The sequence below is a fragment of the Diabrotica undecimpunctata genome, chromosome 8 (assembly GCF_040954645.1).
Source record: "Diabrotica undecimpunctata isolate CICGRU chromosome 8, icDiaUnde3, whole genome shotgun sequence".
Taxonomy (NCBI): domain Eukaryota; kingdom Metazoa; phylum Arthropoda; class Insecta; order Coleoptera; family Chrysomelidae; genus Diabrotica; species Diabrotica undecimpunctata.
Genome location: NC_092810.1, coordinates 43,275,008 through 43,300,808, shown reverse-complemented (window position 1 = coordinate 43,300,808; position 25,801 = coordinate 43,275,008). Strand labels below are relative to the sequence as shown.

Here is a 25,801-nt window from a genome sequence, read left to right as displayed (position 1 = left end):
CTACTGCAATGCATAAATCCCCGGTTTTTTTAAATAACAAGTGTGGTCGACTGGCACATCATTTGAAATGTATTTTTTTTTTTCTCTACACGGCACTCTATTTTTTTTACTTTCGAAATAACTTTGAAGATAATTTTGGATTTAACTAATTTATTGGTTGAACACAGTAATAACAAAAAACATAAACTTTTGAAATGACCTCCTGTAACCTCCATACAAGAATACAGTATATTTTCATAGCCTCTTCGTACATTTGCTAATACCTCCGGTGTCAATAATAAGAATTCTGTCATAATTCTGTCGTAACTCTGCAAGATCTGCAGGCGGAGTGGCGTATATTTTTGATTTTATGAAATCCCACAAAAAATATCCAAGGGCGAAAGATCCGCTGATCTCACCGGCCACTCCATTGAACCCCTTCAACCAATCGAACGCCGTGTAAAATGTTGATGCCCCGTCCTTTTGGAAAGTCAGTTGATCCTTTAAAAGATTATTATCAGATTCCAATTTGTCAATGATGAGCGGATCAATAACGTCTTCTAACAAATTTAAATAAGTTGCTCCGTTGAGATTTCCTTCAAGAAATAATGGTCCAGTAATGTGATTCCCTAAATTGCCAACCCATACATTTAATCTCTGAGGTGTTTGTGTATGTTTCTCCATGAATAAATGAGGATTATGTCTATTTACTTCACCATTGAACATAAAAGTACACTCGTTGGAAAAACACGTATTGTACAATCGGTTGTTATTTATGATTTCACTAAATTCTTCACAAAATTTAAGCCGACGATCAGTATCATCTTCGTTTAATTGATGAAGTAATCGTATTTTATAAGGGTGAAATTTATTAAATTTTATAATTCGATAAACACTAGATACTGATACACCAGAAGCAGGAGATAGTTGTCTGATAGACTGTCGATTATCCATTTTTAAATGACCCAATACCGCCATTTCAACTGCTTCATTTCGTACTCGACGTTTTACTTCATACTTTGTGTTGTTAGCGTCACCTGTAGCTTCAAACTTCTCGGTTAGATGTTTAACGTACTGATGACTTACGTTTTTTTTTTGGTGGTTTATATTAAAGATCCTTGCCGTAGCATTAGCACACTGATTCTTTCCATAGTATAGCCTTTACAATAATATCTCTGATTATACGGTCGATGACAAATCTCAAATCAAAGGTAACAACACTTGAGTTTTAACCTTATTTAGGCCTGAGCCAAAATATTTCTAAAGGTGATTCATGGAAGATTATATAGAAAACTAGAAGATGATATGGATGATACTCAGTTTGGGTTCCGCAAGGGACTGGGAACGAGAGAGGCATTGTTTGCTTTTAATGTCCTCTCTCAAAGATGCTTCGATATGAACCTAGATATTTATTCCTGTTTCATCGACTTCGAGAAGGCATTCGACACGATCCGACATGAATAACTAATAAAAATACTGAGAAACAAAGATATAGACAGACGAGACTTACGAATCATTATCAATCTGTATTGGAATCAAAAGGCCAATATAAAGATAGAAGAACAAAAGTCCGAAAATATAGATATAAAGAGAGGAGTAAGACAGGGCTGTGTTCTGTCACCATTACTGTTTAACGTGTACAGTGAAGCCATATTCCAGGAAGCGATAGCGGATCTGGGTGATGGAATCTCTGTAAACGGAAGAATAGTAAATAACATAAGATTCGCTGATGACACCGTTATAATGGCAGACACCCTGGAATCGCTACAAGAATTGATAAATAGAATTAACGATTATTGATGAATAGAAAAACTAAATTTATGATTGTCTCAAAAACGCAACATGGAAATGAAAGATTAATGATAGAGCACACCCAAATAGAAAAAGTAGAGACATATAAATATCTGGGAACCTGGGTTGATGACAAAAATGACCAAAGCAGAGAAATCAAAGTCCGAATTGAAACTGCAAGGCAAGCATTTGTGAAAATGAAGACAATGCTTACCAACAGAGACCTTCAGTTGCATCTCAGATTGAGGGCTCTAAGATGTTACATATTTTCTATCTTACTATACGGAATGGAAGCTTGTACATTGAAGAAACTACACATAAGAAAAATAGAAGCGTTCGAAATGTGGTGTTACAGAAGAATATTAAAAAATCAGTGGGTTCAAAGGATTACCAATGCTGAGGTACTACGACGTCTAAATAAGGAGTTAGAAATTATGAACAGCATAAAAAGAAGAGAACTAGAATATTTGGGTCACATAACCAGAGGAGAAAAATATGAGCTGCTGAGAATTATTATGCAAGGAAGGATCCAAGGAAAAAGAAGCATAGGAAGAAGACGCATCTCCTGGCTGAAGAACCTTAGAGAATGGTTTAACTGTAGTTCACTACAACTTTTCAGAGCAGCAGCCAACAAAGAGACCATAGCCGTTATGATATCCAACCTCCGATAGGAGATGGAACTTTGAGAAGAAAGAAGGCCTGAGCCTCTTCAAGGAATAGGGTACTCCTTTTTTTGTCGGAGCAGTGGGGGTGTGATAAACGTCAGTTACTGTAATTTCGGAGTATTAAGAAGTAGTGGACTACTAAGGAGCAGGGGGACGTAGAAGGTGTCGCATGTGTGTGGACGACAGAGGAGCGCACAAGAGGAAGTGGGGATCTCTGCCTAGCATGCCCGTTCAAGTACTTCAGGAGTTACCAGCCATACAGTAGAAACGGCTCTTTAATGAGTATTTAATGGGGAATGATTCTAAGATATCAAAATACTCATCAGGAAGTTCATGTCCAGTGTTATGAAGAGAAAACGGAACTTTTCTTGTGGGAAGCCTGGTGAGTATTTAGTATTTGTTTGGCTCTGTTGTTCGAGCCAGCTATGGTTCTTAGGACATACTTCCTGCTGAGGGATAGGATTCTATCCTTAATTGGTGTAATGTTGGCCAATATGTAGATGTGAGCTGATAGATACGACCAGTCAGTCCTCATGCAGTATCTGAGGATTCTACGTTCAGTTGCCATTATGGCATTAAGTTGGTGGGGCCTCAGAGAGACATGGACAATCAAAGATAACCTGGTAAACACTAAAGAAGATAATTTATTATCTTTAAAAAAATTTCATATGAAAAATTATATTTTTACAAAAAGAAAAAAATATATTCAACACAGTGGCGTGTCGATATCGATATGCAGGTTGATTGAATTATTGTACTGGAGGTCACTAAGAACATTTAATTAGATTATTTGGTGAAATTTTATGTTTTTCTTATTATTACTGATATTCAATCAATAAATTAGTTAAATCAAAAATTACCTTCAAAGTTATTACATAAATTAAAAAAACTAAAATGTCGTGTAAAAACAATACCTTTCAAATGATTTGCCATTCGACCACACTTGCTATTAAAAAAAAGTGAATTATGAATTTTGCATAGAAATTCTTCTCCCTCCCAATACAAATTGACGTGTTTTTTTTTTAAACTTTGAAGGAACTGGTTTCTGAGTTTCTGGGGGGGGGGTCAAATTTTCGTTGGAACACACACTGTATACATTCACTGTATACACTGTATACATAAGAAAACAAGTCAGTCAAAACCTTATTTTGTAAGGAAATTTGTGTCCTATAAGAATATCAAAGTTTAAAATTTATATAAATTTTATTTTTAAAAGGGTGTCGTTTAAAGGGCTCCAAAATAGCACCATTCACATGGTAATGCGAATTTTGAAAGGTCATCTGACGGTTAATTTGTAGGCTACAGAAATGAAAAAGCAAAATATTTATTAAAAAAACGGGTGTGGCAATCCAGTGGGACTGCCGGTAGAAGTTATACTTCTATACACGCGTTCGCCGTTAAAAATTTATATGGGTGTCAATCTGCACAATCATTACATATGTAATGCTATAGGTAAGAGAGAGCAGAAAGAGAAAAATAATTAGTTATATAGGTATATGGTGCATCGTTTGCTGTATATAAACATTTGACCTGTAATAGGACTATAGTAAATGAAGGATTGTATCAATATTTTAATGAAAATATATATTTTTATTTTTATATATGTATAAAAGGAGTTGAATGCAAAAAAAAATGTTACACATACTCTGCAGTAAAATTCATTGTTTATTTTGTTATTAATATAAAAATTACAATACAATAAATACACTGCAACATAATTCAATATAATAATACAATATAAATTAAAATGTAATATTCATTAACTTATTTTACGAAGATAAAAATAAAAAACCAACAACTCGGATTATGTTCATTTTATTTTAAAATTTATGTTTTTTGCGTATATTACATATATTTAATAAGATTAACGTGAGGTTTTTAAATATTTCAAAAATAAAAAAGGAAATTCATAATTAGGATTCGAACTCACAACCACCAGCGTATGAACCAAACAAGTAAAGGATTTGCCAATTAGACATGACACTAACGGAGTTCAAAATTGACAGTTCTCGGTAAAGCAGTGATTATTTTGAAATACAAAAGCCTAAAATAATTATAAACGTTTAATTTTAAATAATACAAAACATATCACATAAATAATAATATTAATACATATTATATTATATATAATATTATATATATATATATATATATATATATATATATATATATATATATACATATATATATATATATACAATATTATATATATATATAATTATATATAATATTAAATACAAAAGGAACATTTTTATTCTCGAGAGAGGAAGAGAGAGAAAATATATCTTCTGTCTCTCTCTTACTCATTATCTTACATATGTAATGGTTTCACAGATTCACTCTCATGCAAATTTCCAACGCCGACCGTGCGTATAGAAGTATAACTTCAAAAATGCTTACTGTTTGTTCTTTAGTACTAGTGCTTAGTGTTTTTACACACCTTTACGTTATTTTGATAAAAAAGACAAAATTTTTAAAAATTTCAAAAATACTTACTTACTTGCACTCTCATGCAAATTTCCAACGCCGACCGTGCGTATAGAAGTATAACTTCAAAAATGCTTACTGTTTGTTCTTTAGTACTAGTGCTTAGTGTTTTTACGCACCTTTACGTTATTTTGATAAAAAAGACAAAATTTTTAAAAATTTCAAAAATACTTTGAAATTTTTAGAAATTTTCAAAAATTTCCCCTATAACCATAATTGATTTAAATGAAGAATTCTAAATCATCCAAACTGCTAGATATATGTGCTGATATACAAATAAAGTAAATTGTACATGAATTACCCATTGTTTGGAATTACAGTAGTAATACCAAAGTTTTGATTGTGGTTTTTTTCCAAAAAACAAATCGATATTATTTGCTTTATAACTCTGTTAGTTCTTAATCTAGAAAGTTTTCTCATATCTCGTTTTAAAGCCTTTTTAATGTTCTTTAAAAAAGATTGAATGCATTTTTCCTGTAAAATTGACCGTTTTCTTGATATTCAATGCTGAATTTTTTAAATTATGTTTTCGAATAACAATTTCAATCTTTAATAACATATATCTTGGTTTTTATTGGGTTCACGACAAAATTAAATAAACTAATCTTTTCTTTTTTTATAAACTTCATTGTTACTTGTTACAGTTTTTTTTTTTTGATAAAATGAAAGATATTTGAGTTATTCGTAAAAAACCAAATAAAAACGTGTTTCCCGAATAAGTAAATTAAAATGTGTCCCTCTATCCATTTGTGAAGATATTTTTGATATAATCCCCAAGGAAAAAACACAATTCGTCATAAAGTAGATTTTGCTAGTGGTATGCCCTTGGCACTAATATTTGTCGACTACGAGAAAGCATTCAATAACATAAGCCATCAGAAAATGTTAAAAGCATTGACAGAATGCCGAATAGACCATCGAGAGACTATCTGAATAAGAAACAAATAAATTCTGTATACAGCAAGGAGTACGGCAAGGAGACACAGATTCTCCAAAACTATATCATTAGAGAGAGGCAGATGGAAAGAGCTGAGTGAGACTTATATCCAGCAGTAGACGCATACAGATTGATGATGATTTTCTAGCTACTGTTGAGGAGGTGAAAACCTTGATAAACTGTTAAATATTTATTTAAAAACATACAATATTTTTGTTTAGAAAAACTCCCTTCCTACTCTCCCCCACGAATGCAAGCGCGAACCAGGTGGGCGGGATATTATAAAAAATGCACCGTTTCCTATCAGAAATACACCGAAAGCCGAACAGTATATTCTATTTTGGAGGTTTTTGTGAGGGCTCTTAATAACATTAGCCGGAATGAAACAAAACTTTCTCGATCATATTTCATCCAAGTTTACAAACTTCCAGCCTTCATTATAAATGAACAAGAGCGAATAAATCTACGCTACACGGTTTCAATTTTCAGTTTTTTTCTTCTTCTTTTGACATGTTAATAGATACTTTTGCAATAAAAAGTAGTTTGTCATTTCGGGTTCGGGAAAGGGACTTCAGACACTGTTTAAGATTTAAATTGAATTCACTAGGTCGAATAAATTGTCCCAGTGTGTGTATCGGTGATTTATCGGTTGGGAATTTATATTTGTGGAAATAAAGAACATACAAGATGGTTAAAAAGGGTTTGAGTTGTTTTGTATAGAAAAAATTTGTTTTATCAAGTAGAATTTAGATTAATTATTGATTAATTATGGAATAATGAGCTAACATCTTAACCTAATAGTTTTGGATGTAAGGATGAAGAAAATAATAGAATTAGGAGGATTCTACCGAGGAGCTTAAATAAAAAAAGTGGAATTTTTTTATCAAAAAGAATCGTGAAAATATAGGAAAATTAATTTTAAAGAATGTTTAAAAATAATTATGCTTCTTTGCAAAATTTGTATTTTTATGCTAATAAATAAATTGAAGAATTTTTGTGTATTGGCACATCAATTGTTTTATTAAAAAAACTGCTATTTTAACACGAATTTAAAAAAAGTTGCTCTATGACTCTTTGAAATGAATTTAGCGCTTAAATAATCGTTTAATAATTTAGAATTTTTTTAGCAATTTTTGAGACCAAAAAAATAGTAACATGGAACCCATTGGAAGAAATAGAAAAGGAGAATTAAAGGAAAAATAATATACGGCCGACCTAAGGTCAGGAAGTAGAAAGGGATGAGTTTTTAAGGATAAAAAACGGTTTATCACGATTTCCGGTAAAACTACAAGTCCAATGGACAAAGTTAAATGGCAAAGTTGTACGTAATAAAAGGATCTACATCTTTTATAATTATACTTTTGTCACATAACCTTAAAATTTATCCAAAAAATTCAAATAACCGTTTTTTTTTATTTTTTATATTCTAAACAAACTAATTATTTTGATTTAAAATATATAATCCAGTAAAATAAGGCAAAAAAGGGGGCAAACCTCGGAATGAAAGATAATAAGCTGAAAATTTGCATACGTCTTTATTTTGATGGTATAAAACTTACCTCAAAAGTCTTATATAATCACGTGTCCGCGACTTAAGATATTAAAGGTCAAAGGTCACGACAATGAGTTTTCTGCAAATATCTCGTTTCCCTTACACTTTATGACATTTAAAGTGGTAAGAAAAATTGTAGAATGGAAAATATTCTCTTCAATTTTTGTCTCAAGTACTTTTATGTACCTTCAACCCTTCTTAAGATAGAGCGCAAAGAGTGGGGGACCGCTTACCTGTGTATACGGTAACGCGAAGTCAGCCAGTAGGATTCAATAAATAATAAGTTATATAGTTAATTATTCACTTAAAATACTATTATTATCATTAACTTTTTATTATTTATTATTTAATAAACTATATTTATAGATATTAATTATAAAATATATATTTTTTATATAATATTTATTTTATTTTTAACAAACATACAATATTAAATAAAATACTTTTCGTCCATATTACTACGAATATTATATCTCGAAATACAAATCTCTTGTACGGCGGTTGCTGTTTCTGCGAAGCTGTAGCAGATGCTCCTTTGTTATATATGACCTAACCGGTTTTTTTTTAATATGACTTTCTACACACCGTGGCAAATGAGTTTGGGACTTCTATGTATATACGCACAATAGCCGTGGAGGGATATTTCACTTGATGATGGGAATGGTAGGGTAGAGCTATTTCTCTGCGTTAGTATTTCTTTACCGAAAAAAATTTATTTTATCGTTCAGTTGAAAACGACATCTTAGGATCGACAGACGTATAATTTTGAGTGAATATTTTTAATTGCAATGGCCGATTTGTGTTTTATTTGTAACAAGTTAATATATATTTGTAACAAGTTAATACAAGAATTATTTGAAAATGGAGTACGTATTTTCTTAGCAGCGTATAATGCTCCAACATCAGAAGACGATATAGACTCTTTTCGATACACCCAGTTCATCAAATCAACAAGACTCAACAAACCAGTGCAGTTATCAAGTCTTCCACCTTCAAGTGCAGCAGCTCGTCAGCATATCATTCGTGTCTATTATCAGACCCAAATTTGGTTGGGAAATGATTTAGAACCCCAAGAATTCGGCTGGGTAATGCAAAATGAATTTCTGGAACCAATAACAACATTATTACCGCCAGCACCAGAAGAACTGCTGAATACAATATTTTGCAATTACAAGAAAGGTTGTGGTTCTAATTGCGGATGCAGGAAATCAGGATTGCAATGTACTTTAATTTGTGGGCAGTGTAATGGACAATCGTGTCTAAACGCTTCATCAACTTCAGATGATTTCAATGAAGAAAGTGAATATGCACCTGATATTCTTGAATATTTTTATTCTGATACTTTAATAAACGAGAATGATTATGATGAATCCGATATTGAGCAGTCAGAGGAAGAAGAAGAAGAAGAAGAAGACGATGAAGAAGAAAATTAATACAAAAATATTAACCATACATAATAAAAGAATATATATTATATTTGTAACTTTAATAAATCGATTATTGGATTAATAAATAAATATATAATTTAAAAAAATAATAAATATGATTTTTTCAGTATTTAATTAAATATAAAAATGATTATTGTTGAATTTTGCACTTGATCTTAATTTATCGTATATACAGCTGTTAAAAATATCATTAAAGTTCATTTGAAATATTTCATTTAATATTGTATGTTTGTTAAAAATAAAATAAATATTATATAAAAAATATATATTTTATAATTAATATCTATAAATATAGTTTATTAAATAATAAATAATAAAAATTTAATGATAATAATAGTATTTTAAGTGAATAATTAACTATATAACTTATTATTTATTGAATCCTACTGGCTGACTTCGCGTTACCGTATACACAGGTAAGCGGTCCCCCACTCTTTGCGCTCTATCTTAAGAAGAGTCGAAGCTACATAAAAGTACTTGAGACAAAAATGAAGAGAATTTTCCTTTCTACAATTTTTCTTACCACCTTAAATGTCATAAAGTGTAAGAGAAACGAGAACTCATTTTCGTGACCTTTGACCTTAAATATCTTAAGTCGGGGACACGTGATTATATGAGACTTTTGAGGTAAGTTTTATACCATCAAAATAAAGACGTATGCAAATTTTCAGCTTATTATCTTTCATTCCGAGGTTGCATCCTTATTTTACCGGACTAATAATTGAACTTAGGCGAATTAATTTTATTTACTGTAAGATTATTTTCTTTACACTTAATTTAAAATTAAACTGTGCATCTTGATTTATTTAGTAATAAGTAATCCTCAGTTTATAGCGTATTTTGAATTAAAGAATAATATTTATTAATTTTTTCCACTGTTAATACAGCACAGCACATCTACAAATTATGCTTAAATTGTATAATGGTTTGTACCAATTTAGTAGGAATTTAATCTAAGCTTAACATGAGTAGTTTAAAGTCTGCTCATATAAACTCTAGATCACTAGTTGCGCATTTTATTGATGTAAAAGAACTTCTTCTGGAAACGATTTAGATATTTTGGGTATGAGTGAAACATGGTTAAAGGAACCAATATCCAGGACGTGTAGGTATTTACATAAAATGTAATATAAATTATGTGCTGATTGAGTCATCGAATGAAATTGAACAGATGTGGTTACAACTCTCTCTTCGATATGAAACATTAGCTATTAGTGTTTTATATAATCCTTATGGACCATTTAATAAAACCTTCTTTGGAGTTTTGGAAACAATTTTATCATCAGTTCTGCCAAGTGTAGATCATTTACTCTATTTGGGGGACTTTAATCTTAATCTGTTAATACCAATAATTATTCCACTCAGTTCATTACAGATGGTCTTGGACTAAAGCAGATGGTATATCAAGCAACTAGAATCACCCAGTTTACATCGACTCTACTTGGTTATGTAATCACACCTACTGAAGATAAAATTTTGTCTATTGAAGTAAAACATGTCCCAGAAATAAGCGATCATTAAATTGTTGTTTTAAAATGTGGTTGTGATATCAAAACTAATACAAATAAATTTATTACTACTAGGAATTTCAAAAACTTAAATTATAGTCAGTTTAAATCAGATCTGGAATCTATACCATGGAGAATAATATATTAATTGCCTGATATGGACAGTAAAGTCAATTTACTCTCCATATCAGGCATTATTCACTTCTTGACAATAACCGAGGCGATTTTGGAATTCTTGTACAACATTGTGTATGACTTCGGGGGTTATTTTGTTAATTTCTTTCGTTATCCTAACTTTTGAATCAGTAATATTGCCTGGTCTATTAAAATATGCTTTAGAAATAATCAGGTATTTTCGTATCTGTTCTGCTAAACATTAGGAAAAAAACTTTGAATATAATAAAATATTAGTCAAAAAGCCAAATAAACAATTGATATGAATTGTGCTCAAAGAATAGATATTTTAATTTTGATTGGTTATGGTAATAAAACAAGAACTCAAAAGGAGGTTTGTGAAATGTTTAATAATAAATACCCTGGTCAACAAATTTCTCAGTCTATAGTTAGCAAAATTGAAAAAAAGTTTCGTTATATTGGACATGTTAAAAATATTAAAAAACCAGGTAGAAATATTAAATTTAATAATGAAAAAAAGTTAGATGTACTTCTAGAGATTGAAGAAAATCATCTATTTTGAGAGTTTTGCATAAAGAAAAATACCACCCTTACGAACTTCAGTTGGTTCAGGAGTTAAATGAAGATGATCCTGATAGAAGGCAAGAATTATTATGAAATGATGATGAACAGAATGATCGCAGATTTGCAGTTCATAAACAAAATAGTTTTTTTCTGATGAAGCGACGTTTCATTTAAATGGAACAGTTAACAAGAAGAACTGTAGATATTGAATAATAGAAAATCCTCACTGGGTGTGTGAGACTCACACGCAATATCCTAATAAAATTAACGTTTGGACTGGTATCATTAACAATAAAATTATCGGTCCTTATTTTTTTGAGGGCACAGTTGATGGTGAGGTTTATCTAGATTTTTTGATTAACTTTTTAGTGCCTACATTACGAAGATTTATTTCTGATGTTAATCGTTCAAATGAGATAGATCGATCTATTTACTACTAACAAGACGGAGCTCCACCGCATTTTGCACGTTTGAAAAACGAGGTTTTTCCCAATAGGTGAATTGGAAGACGTGGAACGACCGAATGACCGGCTAGATCCTTCGATTTGACTCATCTCGATTACTTTTTATGGGGTTATTTAAAATCAAAATATATTTTAATAGACCAAACACTATTGCTGATTTAAAAGTTAGGATAACGAAAGAAATTAACAAAATAACCCCCGAGGTCGTACAAAATGTTGTACGAGAATTCCAAAATCGTCTCGGTTATTGTCAAGAAGTGAATGGTGGTCATTTTGAATATTTAATTTAATTGTAAAGTGCATTGAAAAATACATTCTAAATATTATGTGAAATTATTGTCTACATTATCAAAATTTTACATCTTAAAAATTAATTTTCTCAGTTATGACTGCACCAAACTGAAAAAACTTTATATTGCCGAATAGAGGACTAAAATCCCTTTCTAACAAGGTGCCACACGACCCCCTTTGTTATTTAAAATTTTCGAGGGTGTGCTTATAATTCAAAGGGGGTGCTGGAGAGGGATAATATTTTCATACTGTAAATTGTCAATTTAAGAATAAAAATCGACCTGTATCAGGTTTTTTTCAATAGTACATAATACCGCTAAAAATGAATTTATTCCATACATATGGACCGCATGATATAATATTTTTTTATGATCCATTGTAAAATACATATTTCATTATTTAAATATAGTCTATCTATCCTATCTTCGGGGGGTTAAGTGGAAGAGCAGTTGTATGCCGCTGTTATATAGTGGTATAAAAACTGAATCTCGCCCTACTGATATAATATTTTATTGTAAAGAAAAATTAATTTGTTTGTTAATAAAGACATTTGTTATATTATTATGCTTTTCTTTCCCTATTTTGATTTAATCTCGAAAAAGCACTCTAAATTTCAGTCCAAAATTCTAACGTCAAATTATCTTCTTTTTAAAAAAAGTCAATACGCTTTTTGATTAGTTGAAATTTTTAATTTCTTATGGTGGAAAAAAATATACATTACTATTACTCCCTTCGTCAGAGACTAAAATGCCATTGAACCTCAAAAAGTATACGAACAAGCTGAATTTTGTTGAGAATGTCAATTTTGGGACCCCAAAATATATGAAAAAAAGTTTACCACTCCTACCCATCGGTATCTCAAATGATTGTAGTGCCTTTTTGACACATTACAGTGTATAGGTTTAGTTGCTTTTATCATGCCCCTTAAAGACAATAATCATTCAGACCGTCGCTTTAGCCACCAAGAAAAGATGCTGGGAATTTTTTATGGTGATGGTCAGAGCTAAAAGTGGGACAGTGGCGCGTAAGATGGACCTGTACATCAGAAGCCCCAGAAAGATTTTTAAGTTAGTTTTCAGTCTGTATTTTTATGAATCAAAATACATTACAAAATACAGAATTCCTTTATTGTGTGGACGAACAAGGAATAAAATGGATAACGACTATATTTAACAAAATATATATATCTAAGTGTGAAGAATACCTGAGTCGTTCTCAATATGGTTTTAGAAAGGGTACAGGCACTAGAGAAGCAATTATGGGATTGACACTGATGGCAGAAAGTTATCTTGAGGTTCAAAAACGGCTGTATGTGTGCTTTGTCGATTATAGAAAGGCCTTCAAACACGGAAAATTGATTGAGGTGCTAAAAGAAGTAGAGTTGGATGGACAGGACATAGCTATCATAAGTAATACATACTGGAACCACACAGGATGCGTTGGAACAGAGAACGGAAACACCAAGTACATCAACATAGAACGAGGAGTGCGTCAAGGGTGCATTTTATCTCCCCTATTATTTAATGTATATGCCGAACATATAATTAGAGATTCTCTTGAAGATAGCCCTGAAGGTGCCAGAGCCAATGGAATCATCATTAACAATAATATAAGGTATGCCGATGACACCGTAGTATTAGCAGAAACAGAAGACCAACTAAAAATATTGATGAACATATAAATATTGATGAACATATTATCAGAAGAAAGTCACAGGCTGGGCTTGGACATTAACTTTTCCAAAACCAAAATTCTGGTATTCTACATAAACCCCCATGAACAAGTTACACCTAACATACAAATAAATGGTATCACCCTTCAGAGTTCCCAAAGCTTCATATACCTGGGCAGAGAACTAAATAGTCAACTAGACCACTAAGAAAGAAATTAGAAGACGCATTAAAATAGCAAGATCTGGTTTCATGAATATGCGTAAAATGCTCTGTAACCCCAAGCTATCAGTTTCAATAAGATTGAGAACACTAAAGTGTTATGTGTGGTCTCTGTTACTATATGGCTGTGAGACCTGGACATTAAAACAGTATGACGTCAACAAATTAAATTCATTTGAAATGTGAATGTACCGCCGAATGCTAAGAATAAGCTGGACCAGCAGAACTACGAATGAAGAAGTACTGAGAGCAATGAACACACGCCCTCATCTGGTCAATACTATTAAAATTAGAAAAATGTCATATGTAGGACACATAATGCGCCATAGGGAATTTGAGCAGCTCCAGGTAATATTAGAAGGCAAGATTGAAGGTAAAAGCGGCATAGGACGAAAGAAAAAATCTTGGCTACGAAACATCAGAGATTGGACCCACACAAGAGGAAATGAATGAATTCATCAAGCCCAGAACAGAGAGAAATTTGCCATATTGATCGCCAACCTCAACAGAGAAGGCACTTTGGAGGAGGAGGATATAACTGAAAATATTCCCCAAAGCTGGTTAAAGTCGACATTCGTAACTATACCAAAAAAATTAAATTCAAATACATGCGAAGACCACAGAATATTTAGCCTAATGAGCCACTTACTTAAAACGTTTTTAAAAGTGATACATAACAGAATATATTAAAAAATGTGAAGAACAGGTGTCATGACACAATTTGGATTCCGCGATACCTTAGGCAGCCGAGAAGCTCTATTCGCTATACAAGTGCTTATCCAGAGGTACAGGGATGTCAACTGTGATGTATATATTTGTTTTATCGACTACAAAAAGGTATTTGATAGAGTAAAACATGACAAGCTCATATCTATCTTGAAAGTAGCGGGATGGGATAATAGACTTGCGAATTATATATATAATTTATATTACAACCAAACTGTCAACATATGGAGAGACCATCTTCATAGATAAAGGAGTGAGACAAGGATGCATTCGATGGTCTTCGAGCAAGCACTGTAACAACTTACAGGAAGGCGTCTTAGTCAACGGAGGGCGTCTAAACAACATTAAATATGCTGACAACGCAGTAGTTTTTGCAGATAGCCTAGATGGTTTACAAGCAATAATGTCGCGCATATCATATAATATAAGTCGAGAATATGGGCTGGATCTCAATACAAATAAAACAAAGTACATGGTAGTTAGTAAGCGCGAAATATTAAATACAGATCGTTTGGTAAACCAACAGCCAATTGACAGGGTAAACAGCTACACATACCTTGGTACTAACATAAACAGTTAATGGAACCACTCTACTGAAATAAAACAACGCATAGGAAAAGCAAGATCAGCGTTCGTAAAGATGAAGTCTCTTTTCAGAAGTCACTATTTACCACTTTATACCAAAATCTCTATCATCAGATGCTATGTATTTTCTACATTATTATACGGAATAGAGGCATGGACGCTCTCTGAAGCTTCTTTTGGAAAGCTCGAGGCCTTTGAGATGTGGTGTTACAGACCCATCTTACGAATTTCATGGGTGGATCGTTGACTAATATTGAGGTCCCAAACAAAGAGCGCAAATTAGAATATCTTGCCTATGTTATGAGAAATAAACAGAGATATGGCTTATTGCAACTCATTCTTAAGGCAAGATATTTGGAAAGAGAAGACCAGGGAGAAGAGGAATATCTTGGTTTCAAAACCTAAAGAAGTGGTTAAATTCGTCTACAACCGGACTATTCCGAATAGCTGCAAGTAAAATTAGGATAGCTGTGCTGATCGCCAACATCCAGAACGGATAAGCACCGTAAGAAGAAGTAAAAAATATAATATACAATACAACGTATAAATAAAAATTTATAGTATATAAATCGCACACGCACTTTGATTATTAGCTAATAAATTTAAGTAGTTCGTTCGTTATCTAATCAAATACAAAATTGTAGTGTTATAGATGGATAATAAATCCTTTCTAAACATAAAACAGTTATACTCGGTTCGCTATTCCCAGTCCGAACTGTCTAGTGAATTTAGTAATTATTTTTTTGCGAAGTTAGTTACTTTTTGGCAGACTAAAAGTGGCTGGAAATTACTATACAACCAAGCATACGTACTCATAGCCAATATTAATATTAAACAAACTAAATAGTAAATAAAATAGAACTTTGCGAATTACCGACAATCAATATTTATTTATCTGCACCATATAATAAATAGTTATGTTAAATTGTAACAACTAAAATATATGTTTTAAATATATACTACCCAAAATTTGATGGGTTTAGTATACACTTCCACTGTTTAGAATAGTTCTTCTTTTTTTTTAATAAAGAAGTCTGCAATAGTAGGATATTTGAGCTATAAATACTGAGAAGTAGGAATTGTTGTGTTGTAGGTTTCCCACAATGAATCTGTCAAAATATGCCCGAGCTAAGCTAATGGAATATACTAGTTTTACTATAAGATATCAATTATGGATAGCATTTGTTGGATATTTTAAAAATACTTACCTGAACCGGTTCCCATTGTAAAACTCCGTTTTGGTAAATACTTTGAAAAGGATAAAAGTAATTTTCCATGTATTTATATACAATCGAGGGCTTCGTTAACCTTCTGTGCTCAATACCATCTAAAAGAATATAGTGATATTTGGTGATTGACGTATATTATATATACATATATATATATATATATATATATATATATATATATATATATATATATATATATATATATATATATATATATATACATATATGACTTCGAAAACATCAAAATTTTATAAACCGAACAAAACAAAAAGAAGAGGAAGATATACGAATCAATAGAAATAAAAATAAATTACAAGCAATAAATGACAAAACAGATACACGAAACCTAAATAAAATATATTTTAATCTGATTTTAATAATAATAAATATAACACCATAAAAAGCTCTTAAAGTCATAACATATCTCCACTTTACCTTTTTTGAAAACATCAATGATACGCCCATATAAAAATAATTATACACTAATGACAGTAAACCATGAGATATCAGATATCAACTTTTATTTGTCACTTCATTAATGTCAGTGTCCCGTTTTACGTTTTGGTAAGTTATATTTATACATATTTTACAATAATTGTTTGTTCTTAATCTTGTACATTTTAGAACCTTGACAAAGGCAAGGGTTTCCTGCCGAAACGTTGATTTCTATGGAAAATAAAATCTAGTTCCACATTTAATATAATTTATTGAATCTAAACCCAAGAAAAACTAATTTTATATTAAATATAGTACGGTTCAAGAAACTCAGAACTATAATATACATATATATATATATATATATATATATATATATATATATATATATATAAAGAAGTACTTGTGACTCGTTTGGAAAAAATATATAAATGTTTTGGATGGGTTGGAGTCAATAAAAGGGGCTATTGGTTAACTATTTATTATCTCGAGCTTTCAATTGTGTTCACAATTATTATCAAGAGCTGCTAAAAAAGACAAAATATCTTACAAAGCTGAACTAGAAAGAAAAAAATTTTGTTAACTCACCAAATAAAATTAGTTTGGTAAATAAAATTGCTGCTAATACATCTCAAAAAGAATTAATACAAAAATGTCCTAATCTAATAAATGCTTCTCTGAAATTTTAGTATAATTTTGAAAACATTTTCTTAACACAAAAACAATTGAATTTATAAATAAGTTAAAATAGCGACCAATTACAAATAAGCTTCAATGTCATAAATGCCAACTTAAAATTTTTATTTTTGACAATTATATTGCCAAAAATAAAATTTTGTTTAAAAATTCTTTTTTGTTTAGTAACAAAAAAGAAGAAGATTTATTCACCATTGATAGATGTCTGAAAAAATGTAACAGATATATGGAAAATTAAATCAAAATGTGATATTTTACAAGTTTTATACATAAATTATAAAGAAATAATATAATTATAAATTTTGCTTAGATTTTGAATTTCCGATCTTTTGTTTAAATTATTATCACTTTTGCTAATACAAACTATTTCCAAAAAAGTCCTTTTGAATTTATTACTTTCACTACATAAAATTTTAAAACTATCAAAATCCATAATAAGAGCATGTAATCGATAAAGACCATATTATGGATTTTGATAACATTAAAATTTTATGTAGTGAAAGTTATAAATTCAAAAGGACTTTTGAAAAGGACCACGATCATTACTAGATCATAATTAATTTGGTTTTTTTTTAATATTTTATTCAGTTATTTTATTTCACAATAAATATAATCTTTTAGTCAGATATAAAAAAATTTAAGGAAGTAATATTTTTTGAAAGAAAATTCTTTGACTTGATTTAATTTAAAAAAGAAAACATAGAGAAGAGATCTTTTATTTGAATACAAGTCCAAATATTTATTGATAATGTGTATAGAAATTTTTATGATTTTGTAATTTTAATTATACGGACTTGGAGATCGATTGATGATGTGGAAGAAGACCTACAGATTCTAAGGGTTGGAAGATGGAGGGAAGTTGTATATTCAACCTAAAGCTAAGTTTAATACTACTACAAAAATTGATATTAACCTCACCAGGCTTCCGGGTTGAACCGCGTTGATTATTACTGTACCGAGCTTTCGACGCCATCTCTGATGTTTTCTTCAGGGCTTCCGTCTTCCTAGCCCCCAGACACTACATACCACTACACACATAACCAATACTATTGCATAGTAGTACATTGATTAGTAATCAGTGTAGTAGTGTCTAGAGGCTCGGAAGTCTGAGATCTATGACCTGAGACATCATATAGGATTTCGAAAGCTTGGTGCAGTAATGCATGCAGCATTTTATAACCCATACAACCAGCACCAAATAAAACCCGAACCTGCTTATCTACGACAACAATTTATATATAAGTGATGGATTCGAACGTTACTTGATGGAAATATATTTTATCTAACAATAAAGCAATGAAAACTTTTGTTTTCAACACTTCCACAAAATTAATTTTAAATTATTATTTCTACAGCTGTTTCGGCCAGAGTGCCTTTCTCAAGTGATCTATTTTTGGCATGTGTTTACACTTTATAATCTTTAACGCAATAAGTTGAGGAGAGCAGAACTGTTTGTCTTAAGTTGGTCATTCAGAATTATGCCTGTATTGTTTAATTTGTTGATTTCCATAGATTCTAATAAAGGTAGCTTAAGGTCTTTATTTTGAATGCGAATAATTTGAAATTTGTCATTAAAAGAATGATTATGGTCTAGAAGGTGAAGTGCGTACGTAGAATGTGTTTTTCTATTATTGAAAGCCCTTTTATATTCTGCTATACGTTTCTTAAAAGTTCTACCAGTTTGACCGATGTAAGTAATTTGTGCGAACAATTTTGTTAACAGTTTCTTCCCATTTATCTGAAAAACTCGGCGTATTTAAGGTATTTAAAATTGTCTATAACAAGGCACTTAAAGCTGAATGATAAAATATCCGGGAAAACGTTCTTAAGGTTTGAAATAGCTGGATACGTTAGAAAGTCATATAAAAGAGATATGACACCCAAACCAAGGTAATTTAATCTCAAACAAACGAAATTATTTTCACAATCTGATACGGGTAATTTGAAAACACCGAAGACATCCTCAAATTGTGAAATAAAGTTCATGAGCTAGTTTGAGTTTCGACGGTTAGCTAAAGCAGGTCCAAGAAGGGGAGAAAAAAGAAAATGTAAAGGGAAGTCGAAAATAGCCACGTATACACTAAACAAAAAAGAAATAGAAGAGAGAAAAGTAAAGAAACATAAGAAGGTGACTGCAAAAACATAAAAAAAAGCTTTAGAAGAAAGTGGCAGCGAAGTCGACGGCAATGATCAAATTAGTCTGAAGAAGAATATTGGTTTAAAGAAGAAAATGATTATGAAGTAGTAGATTCCATTTTCTTTACTGCACCAGTCAGTCTGGCAAAGGACGGTAGTACAAAAATTTATTATGCAACTAAAGTTTCCTAAAATTCCTGGCACCTTGCAGAAGGCTATGATGACGATATTTAGATTGAAGTTCATAGCTTGCTGCTGTACATCCTAATATTTCGAATACTCGAAATATGGAATACCATTCATAAAGAAAAACGTCAATCTAAGTTTGCAAATTGATGGCCGAACAAAAAAAATCTGGATCCAAATTTTTTTCTTATATTTTATTTTGCGAAACTTGGATACATGGATTTTCTGAACATTCGTCTACAAAGTTTATGAACGAATGATAAAAATTTGGCCATCTTCTGATTCTTGTCTAATGCCATCTTTTTCTCTCCTATTAGGTCAAACCGCCCCTTCATAGTTATATTTTTAATCATATAAATTATGTATTTTTACAATATTCTATGGAAAAATTCTATACAAAAGTTTCACCAAATGCCCATAAAATTGTATGTCGAAACCATTTTGAAATAGTACAGTTACCTCAATAAAAGTTTTTAAATTAATTATTTCCATTGACACAAAACGCGAATTAAACAAAATAGTAAAAACAAGTGAAGCGTAAAGGAAACGGGCTCGCGCGGGGCTACAAGGGGAGTGTTTTTTCCGTTGTCATATTTTCACATGAGTGTAAATGATAATTCTATGAAAACAATTGCGACATAACGGCCGATTCAAAATAAACATTGTCAAAATAAATAATTGCACAATTTCGGGCGCAACCGATTCAACTAAAATAACTGGACGTCGTGACTGTGCGTAAAATCACGTTCATACATGGGCGGTAATCGAATGGGTAAAGGGATCATTTTAAATATACGTTTTAAGTGAATCTTTTTCTTTTTATTGATTTTGTTTTTGTATTGATATGGTTTATATGGTTACTACACCTTCAAGAAGACAGTTTTTAAAGTGGTAAATAGGAAGAATAAAATGGTTTACAACAATTTTAATATCAATCACTTGTTTTAAATTGTATAAATAAACTGTTATAGTAGGATCGTTTTAGCCTGTCGCATAAGTAATAAAAGTGTCTGTTCAGATTCGCCTCAGGTAGTCAGCGGTTATCAAATTAAAAATGTACGGTTTTCTTAATTTGATAATACGACATTAGGGATTTTTTTAATAAAATAACTTTATTACGTTTTAAAATAATTCAATATCATAATGTAAATTGATAAACATTGAGTATGAAATATACAGGGTCATTCACGCAACATGTTGGTTAAAAGTTTTCAAAGTTCTGGTCGTCACTGGTTTCTGCAAACTTGGAATAATGGGTTATGCAAAGCATTCTTCATTTTTTAAATATTTGCATTCTTCTAGCACTTCCGGTTGTACCGGAAGTCGCCATTAAGTTTTTTATTTTAAATAGAAACTGTGCTTTTTGTTATTTTTTTTAGAATCTACGTAAAATTCTGGATCGATTTTTATTGGGATACCATTCTCGAAAAAATAGTGGTTTTTGAGATATTTCAAGTTTTTGAAAAATTTTTCATATTACACATGCAACTTCAAAAATTAATATTGTGGTTAATATTCATGCTGAAAAAACAAAAATTCTTTTTCAGCGTGTACTAAACTCTATTTTTATTTAAGCATAAAAAAATTTGCCAATGTTAATACTGGGTGTTCAAAATTTTGTATTATATTTTTATTTTTATATATTTTATAAATATATCTATAAAAATATATATCTATATAAAACAAAGACTTATTCCTACTTCCCACACACACCATCCCAAACCCACCGAGGTAGGTTGTCCTCCTGCGGTACAACCAGTCCCGGCTTTCCTCCGCCCCCTGGTCTTTGGGGCCAGGTCTTGACTATTTCGCGGTATCCCCTGTCAGGCAATGGGAGATTTCCGTGTATTTACATTTAAGTGGTAGGTTAGCCCATTTGGCTTTATCACTACCGGTCAAAGCAACTGTTCGGCGATCTAATGATGGTTGTGTGTGCCGATACTTGCTTTCCCTTTTCTGCACCAAGTGCAGTCGAGAGCGAGCAAGCATCGAATCCTTTCATCCGTCGTCTAATACCCAGTCATTCGTCCAGTCATGTCCTTAATCTACCTTACTTGCTAATCTAATTTTTTTGGTGCTTGCATTCATGAGCGTCGTGCGGCGTGCCTCCGGCTCTCTCCTGCATGCGGTTTTTGTTTTATTTTTTTTTTTTTTGGTAGTTGGTACCCTTTTGTGTTAATTTTTCTATCTACGTCTTAATCTATGGACAGGTATCATCACTATCTGACTCGCTATCAGATTCATCTGAATCTTCATCATTACGAATAATTAAAGGTCTTACTTCATCAATAACTCGTTCTATTTCATATGATTCTAAAATTTTTTTTTCAGTATGCTCAATACATTTCCGCCATTGTTCCTCATTGACTTGGTTTAGTGCATCTTGCCAGAGTTGTAAAACGCTGGCTTCGTCGGTGGTCTTACATGCATGTTTATCATAGTAGTTTTTAGTGATGCCCCACACCAATTCAATTGGACTGTACTGGCAGTGATATGGTGGTAGTCTTAGGACCTCATGACCATATTTTGGTGCCATTTGGTCAACGACAAATTTTTTCTCAGTAATGTGTTCTTTGCACTTATTTAATAATTCAGCTTTTAAAACTAGATGTTCGTGTTCTATATTTTCCTCCGACACCCACTTTCTTATGTCTTCTTTTTTCCAGCTGCTTGTGGGAAACTTTTCCTCCTCTCTGGTGTGATACGAAGCATTGTCTAAGACTATTAATGACGGATTTTCCAGATTTTTTAATAATTTTTCCTCAAACCAATGTTCAAAAATATCGGCGTCCGTATTTCCGTGGTAATTATCAGTTTTTTTTGTCGAAGAAAATATAAGACTAGCATTGGGCATTCCGTATTTCCTGCATGCAATATAATATATATTTTGCCATTACTTGCACTAGTACTTGAATAGCATTTGGTAGAATCATCTTGCCAGGATGATTTGGTATTATTTCCTTTCGCAAAAAGCCATGTTTCGTAAAAAAACACAAATTGTCTGGCAAATTCGGAATTCTTGTTTTTTAAATAGTTTCTTATAAATTTCCACCTTTTTCCAACAATATTGGACAGCTCGCACATCACTTTACGATTATTGGTTTTTTTGTATCTAAATCCCATAGCTTTTAATACTTTTGATAAACTGGTCAAACCCATATCACAAAGTTCTCTGTCCTTTATTTTTTGAATGAGTGTCTTTCTTGTAACATGTTCTGTTGCTTTGTACATGTCATTAATGATATTTCTGATTGAGGTTTTAATACCTTGTGGCAAGTCGAGGGTTTTCGGATGCAAACGAATCCTCTTATTTTCCTTACTTAATTCCTCCTCACTCATTTTGCGAACTCTTTGCAAGGTCCGTTCTGAAATTCCACAAGCTGCACTTGTCCTTTTTGGAACTGCCAATACTGATGTACTTGGTCCCATGTTGATTTTTTCTTCTTCTCATTGCGCCGTCTCCTTTCGAAGGTTGGCGATCCAAATGGCAATTGTAGTTTTTGATTTTTTCTAAAGTAAAATAATTTTCCACTTTCAACACAATTCGACGTTCACTCGGAGATAAAAACTTATATTTAGGTGTTCTATCGTTTTCTTGTACGTTATCAATTGTCTCTATTGAAAACCGGCGATCGTTGAATACTAATAGCGAGATTTTTCGGAGCTCTCTGAATATATACACGAGGGGGCGGGGCCTCGGTGGCAGGGCGCGTCGGTCATTGGCCGATGAGTCCGGTCAATGGAGAGCCTCGACTCCGCAGACTGTTTACTATTTTTGCAAATATAACAACTAAAATTATCCAGTTATGCGACCGCAAGGAATGGATGCTCTCCTGGCAATTTTATTTGAAATAAAATTATAAAAGTTTTTTCAATAAATTATCATCACAAGGCATTCAATTTGCGTTTTTTCGCGATTTATAAAAATATTGTTTTGGTAGCGCTGATTTATCCTCAAGTACTACAGCCGACCAGTAGGAGGTTCGGTACCACAAAACAGGTAAAAAAGGGAAAGCATAACAGAGTGGCTATAACTAGAGTCATAAATTATTTTTCGGGCGTTAATCCGAAATACGACAGGGTAAAACGACTTCACTATATATAATACGTAATCTCAGTATTTTGATATATAAATAAATTTTTAACTGAACGCATTAGTAGCCCTAGAGCCATCTGTTGGAAATCTTGGTTGTGTTTATCGAAAGCACAAGCTGATTATACCCGCAAATGTCAAGCATGGAACAAAAAATTTCGGTTTAGCGGTATTAGCATGTTTTTATAATATATATGCTGTATGCTTCACTTATAAATAGATAAATCTTTAGAAAAGTACATTTTGATTATATTATGTTATGAATTCTGCAATTTTTAATTTATATAAAACAAGAATGAGGAAATATTTTTGTTTCTTTGGAGATTAATTGCGTCAAATCAGCAGTTGCCAGATGGCAACAGATGTTTGCAATGAATCTCCAAAGAGACAAATATTTATTCGGTATTGTTTCATATAAATTAAAAATTGCAAACTTCATAAAATAGTAAAATCAAAATGAAGTTTTTAAAAGCTTTCGCTCCTTATTTGAAGCATACAGCATATGCAATATAAAAACATCCCATCACTGCCAGACCGAAATATTTTATTTCATGGTTGACATTTGCGGCTATATTTAGCGTGTACTTTCGGTAAACTCTTCTTCTTTTTTTTTATTTATTGGCTTGCATACTCGTGCATCTGCCAGAGCATTTGGTAATGTTTCAGCTCGTCTTGCTCTAAGCAATGCTGCAACACTAAAAAACTTATTTTTCACAAATCTTCTTCTTGATGTGCCTATCCGTTACGAATGTTGGCGATCATCATGGCAATCTTTATCTTATCTGCAGCAGCGCGGAAAAGCTGCACAGTTGTTATATTGAACCAGATTCTGAGGTTCTTTAACCAAGATGTTCTTCTTCTTCTTGGACCTCGTTTTCCAAATATTTTTCCTTGCAGGATGGCTTGAAGAAGAGTATATCTGGATTAATTTTGCATAATATGTCCGAAGAACTGTAACTTTCGCGATTTGATGGTGGTCAGTACTTCTCGATTCTTATTCATTCTTCTGAGTACCATTCTTCACAAATAACTTGAATTAAAAGTTAAACTTCAATAATTCCACTAAACAAACACTGTAAATAGCTTTGTTTTTATTGTTTTTACAGACTTTAACTAAAAAATTATTTTTTTTTATAAGGATGCTTAAGATAATTTGAAATAAACTTAATATTCTTTGCACAAACTAGTTCGGTGGCATGTCCGCCATGGTATCCTCATGACGGCCAAGCCTCGAATTTCGGTAAACTCAACCGAAATTTTTAAAACTGTTTCACCCCAACGTCTTTCAATATTCCAATATTGGTCATGCCAATCTTCATAAACAATTCTTCTTTTCATTTCTACATGAATGTTTGGATGCTTGAGTCCACTTATTATCTCTGATGGGTTAGAAATAACTTCAACGAATGTAGGACATATTCCATAAGAGAATAAGACACTTTAACTTTAAGTCGCCGACCGAACCTATCTTACTTTTTGACACTTGTTAACGCTTTGAATGCAGGTTTCACGCTTTTTGATACTTCTAACGCATCTTCGACGCATATTCGAGGTTTAACGCATATTCGCCGTCTCTTCGACTCATATTCGACGCCTTTTTAGGCATAATCGATTCTTTTAACGCCTAATCGCCTCTTTTACATATTTGTCAATTAATTGATACTTTTGGCGTATATATCATGCATAGTCGATGCTCAAATGATATATAAGTTTAGCGCACATTCGACAATTTTATTACATCGGTGCGTATTGGATAATTTTAACGGACTTTCAATGCTTTGACGGATATTCGACGCTTTCACGCATTTTCGATGTTTTTGTCACAAAATCAACCATTTTAATGCATATTTAATGCTTTTTAGGCGATTTTAATGCAGGTCCCATGCTTTTTGACACATCTAACGCATCATCGGTGCATAATGGCCTATTTTTGAAAAACTTTTAGGCATAATCTATACTTTTAACGTATAATCGCCGCTTTTAGATATCTATGACACGTAAT

At 31.8% G+C, this 25,801-nt stretch overlaps 2 protein-coding genes across 3 annotated transcripts in view; one reads left to right on the top strand and one right to left on the bottom strand.

Moving 5' to 3' along the window:
* clos (closca) overlaps positions 1-25,801 on the bottom strand; it is a 418,696-nt gene that overhangs the window by 291,252 nt on the left and 101,643 nt on the right. For both annotated transcript variants that reach the window (XM_072540165.1, XM_072540166.1), the window contains one exon: positions 16,233-16,351. In XM_072540165.1, coding sequence (XP_072396266.1) covers positions 16,233-16,351 — 119 coding nt within the window. The remainder of the gene's footprint in view (positions 1-16,232; positions 16,352-25,801) is intronic.
* Positions 1-25,801, top strand: part of LOC140447486 (RWD domain-containing protein 2A) — a 409,818-nt gene that overhangs the window by 300,942 nt on the left and 83,075 nt on the right. The window lies entirely within an intron of this gene.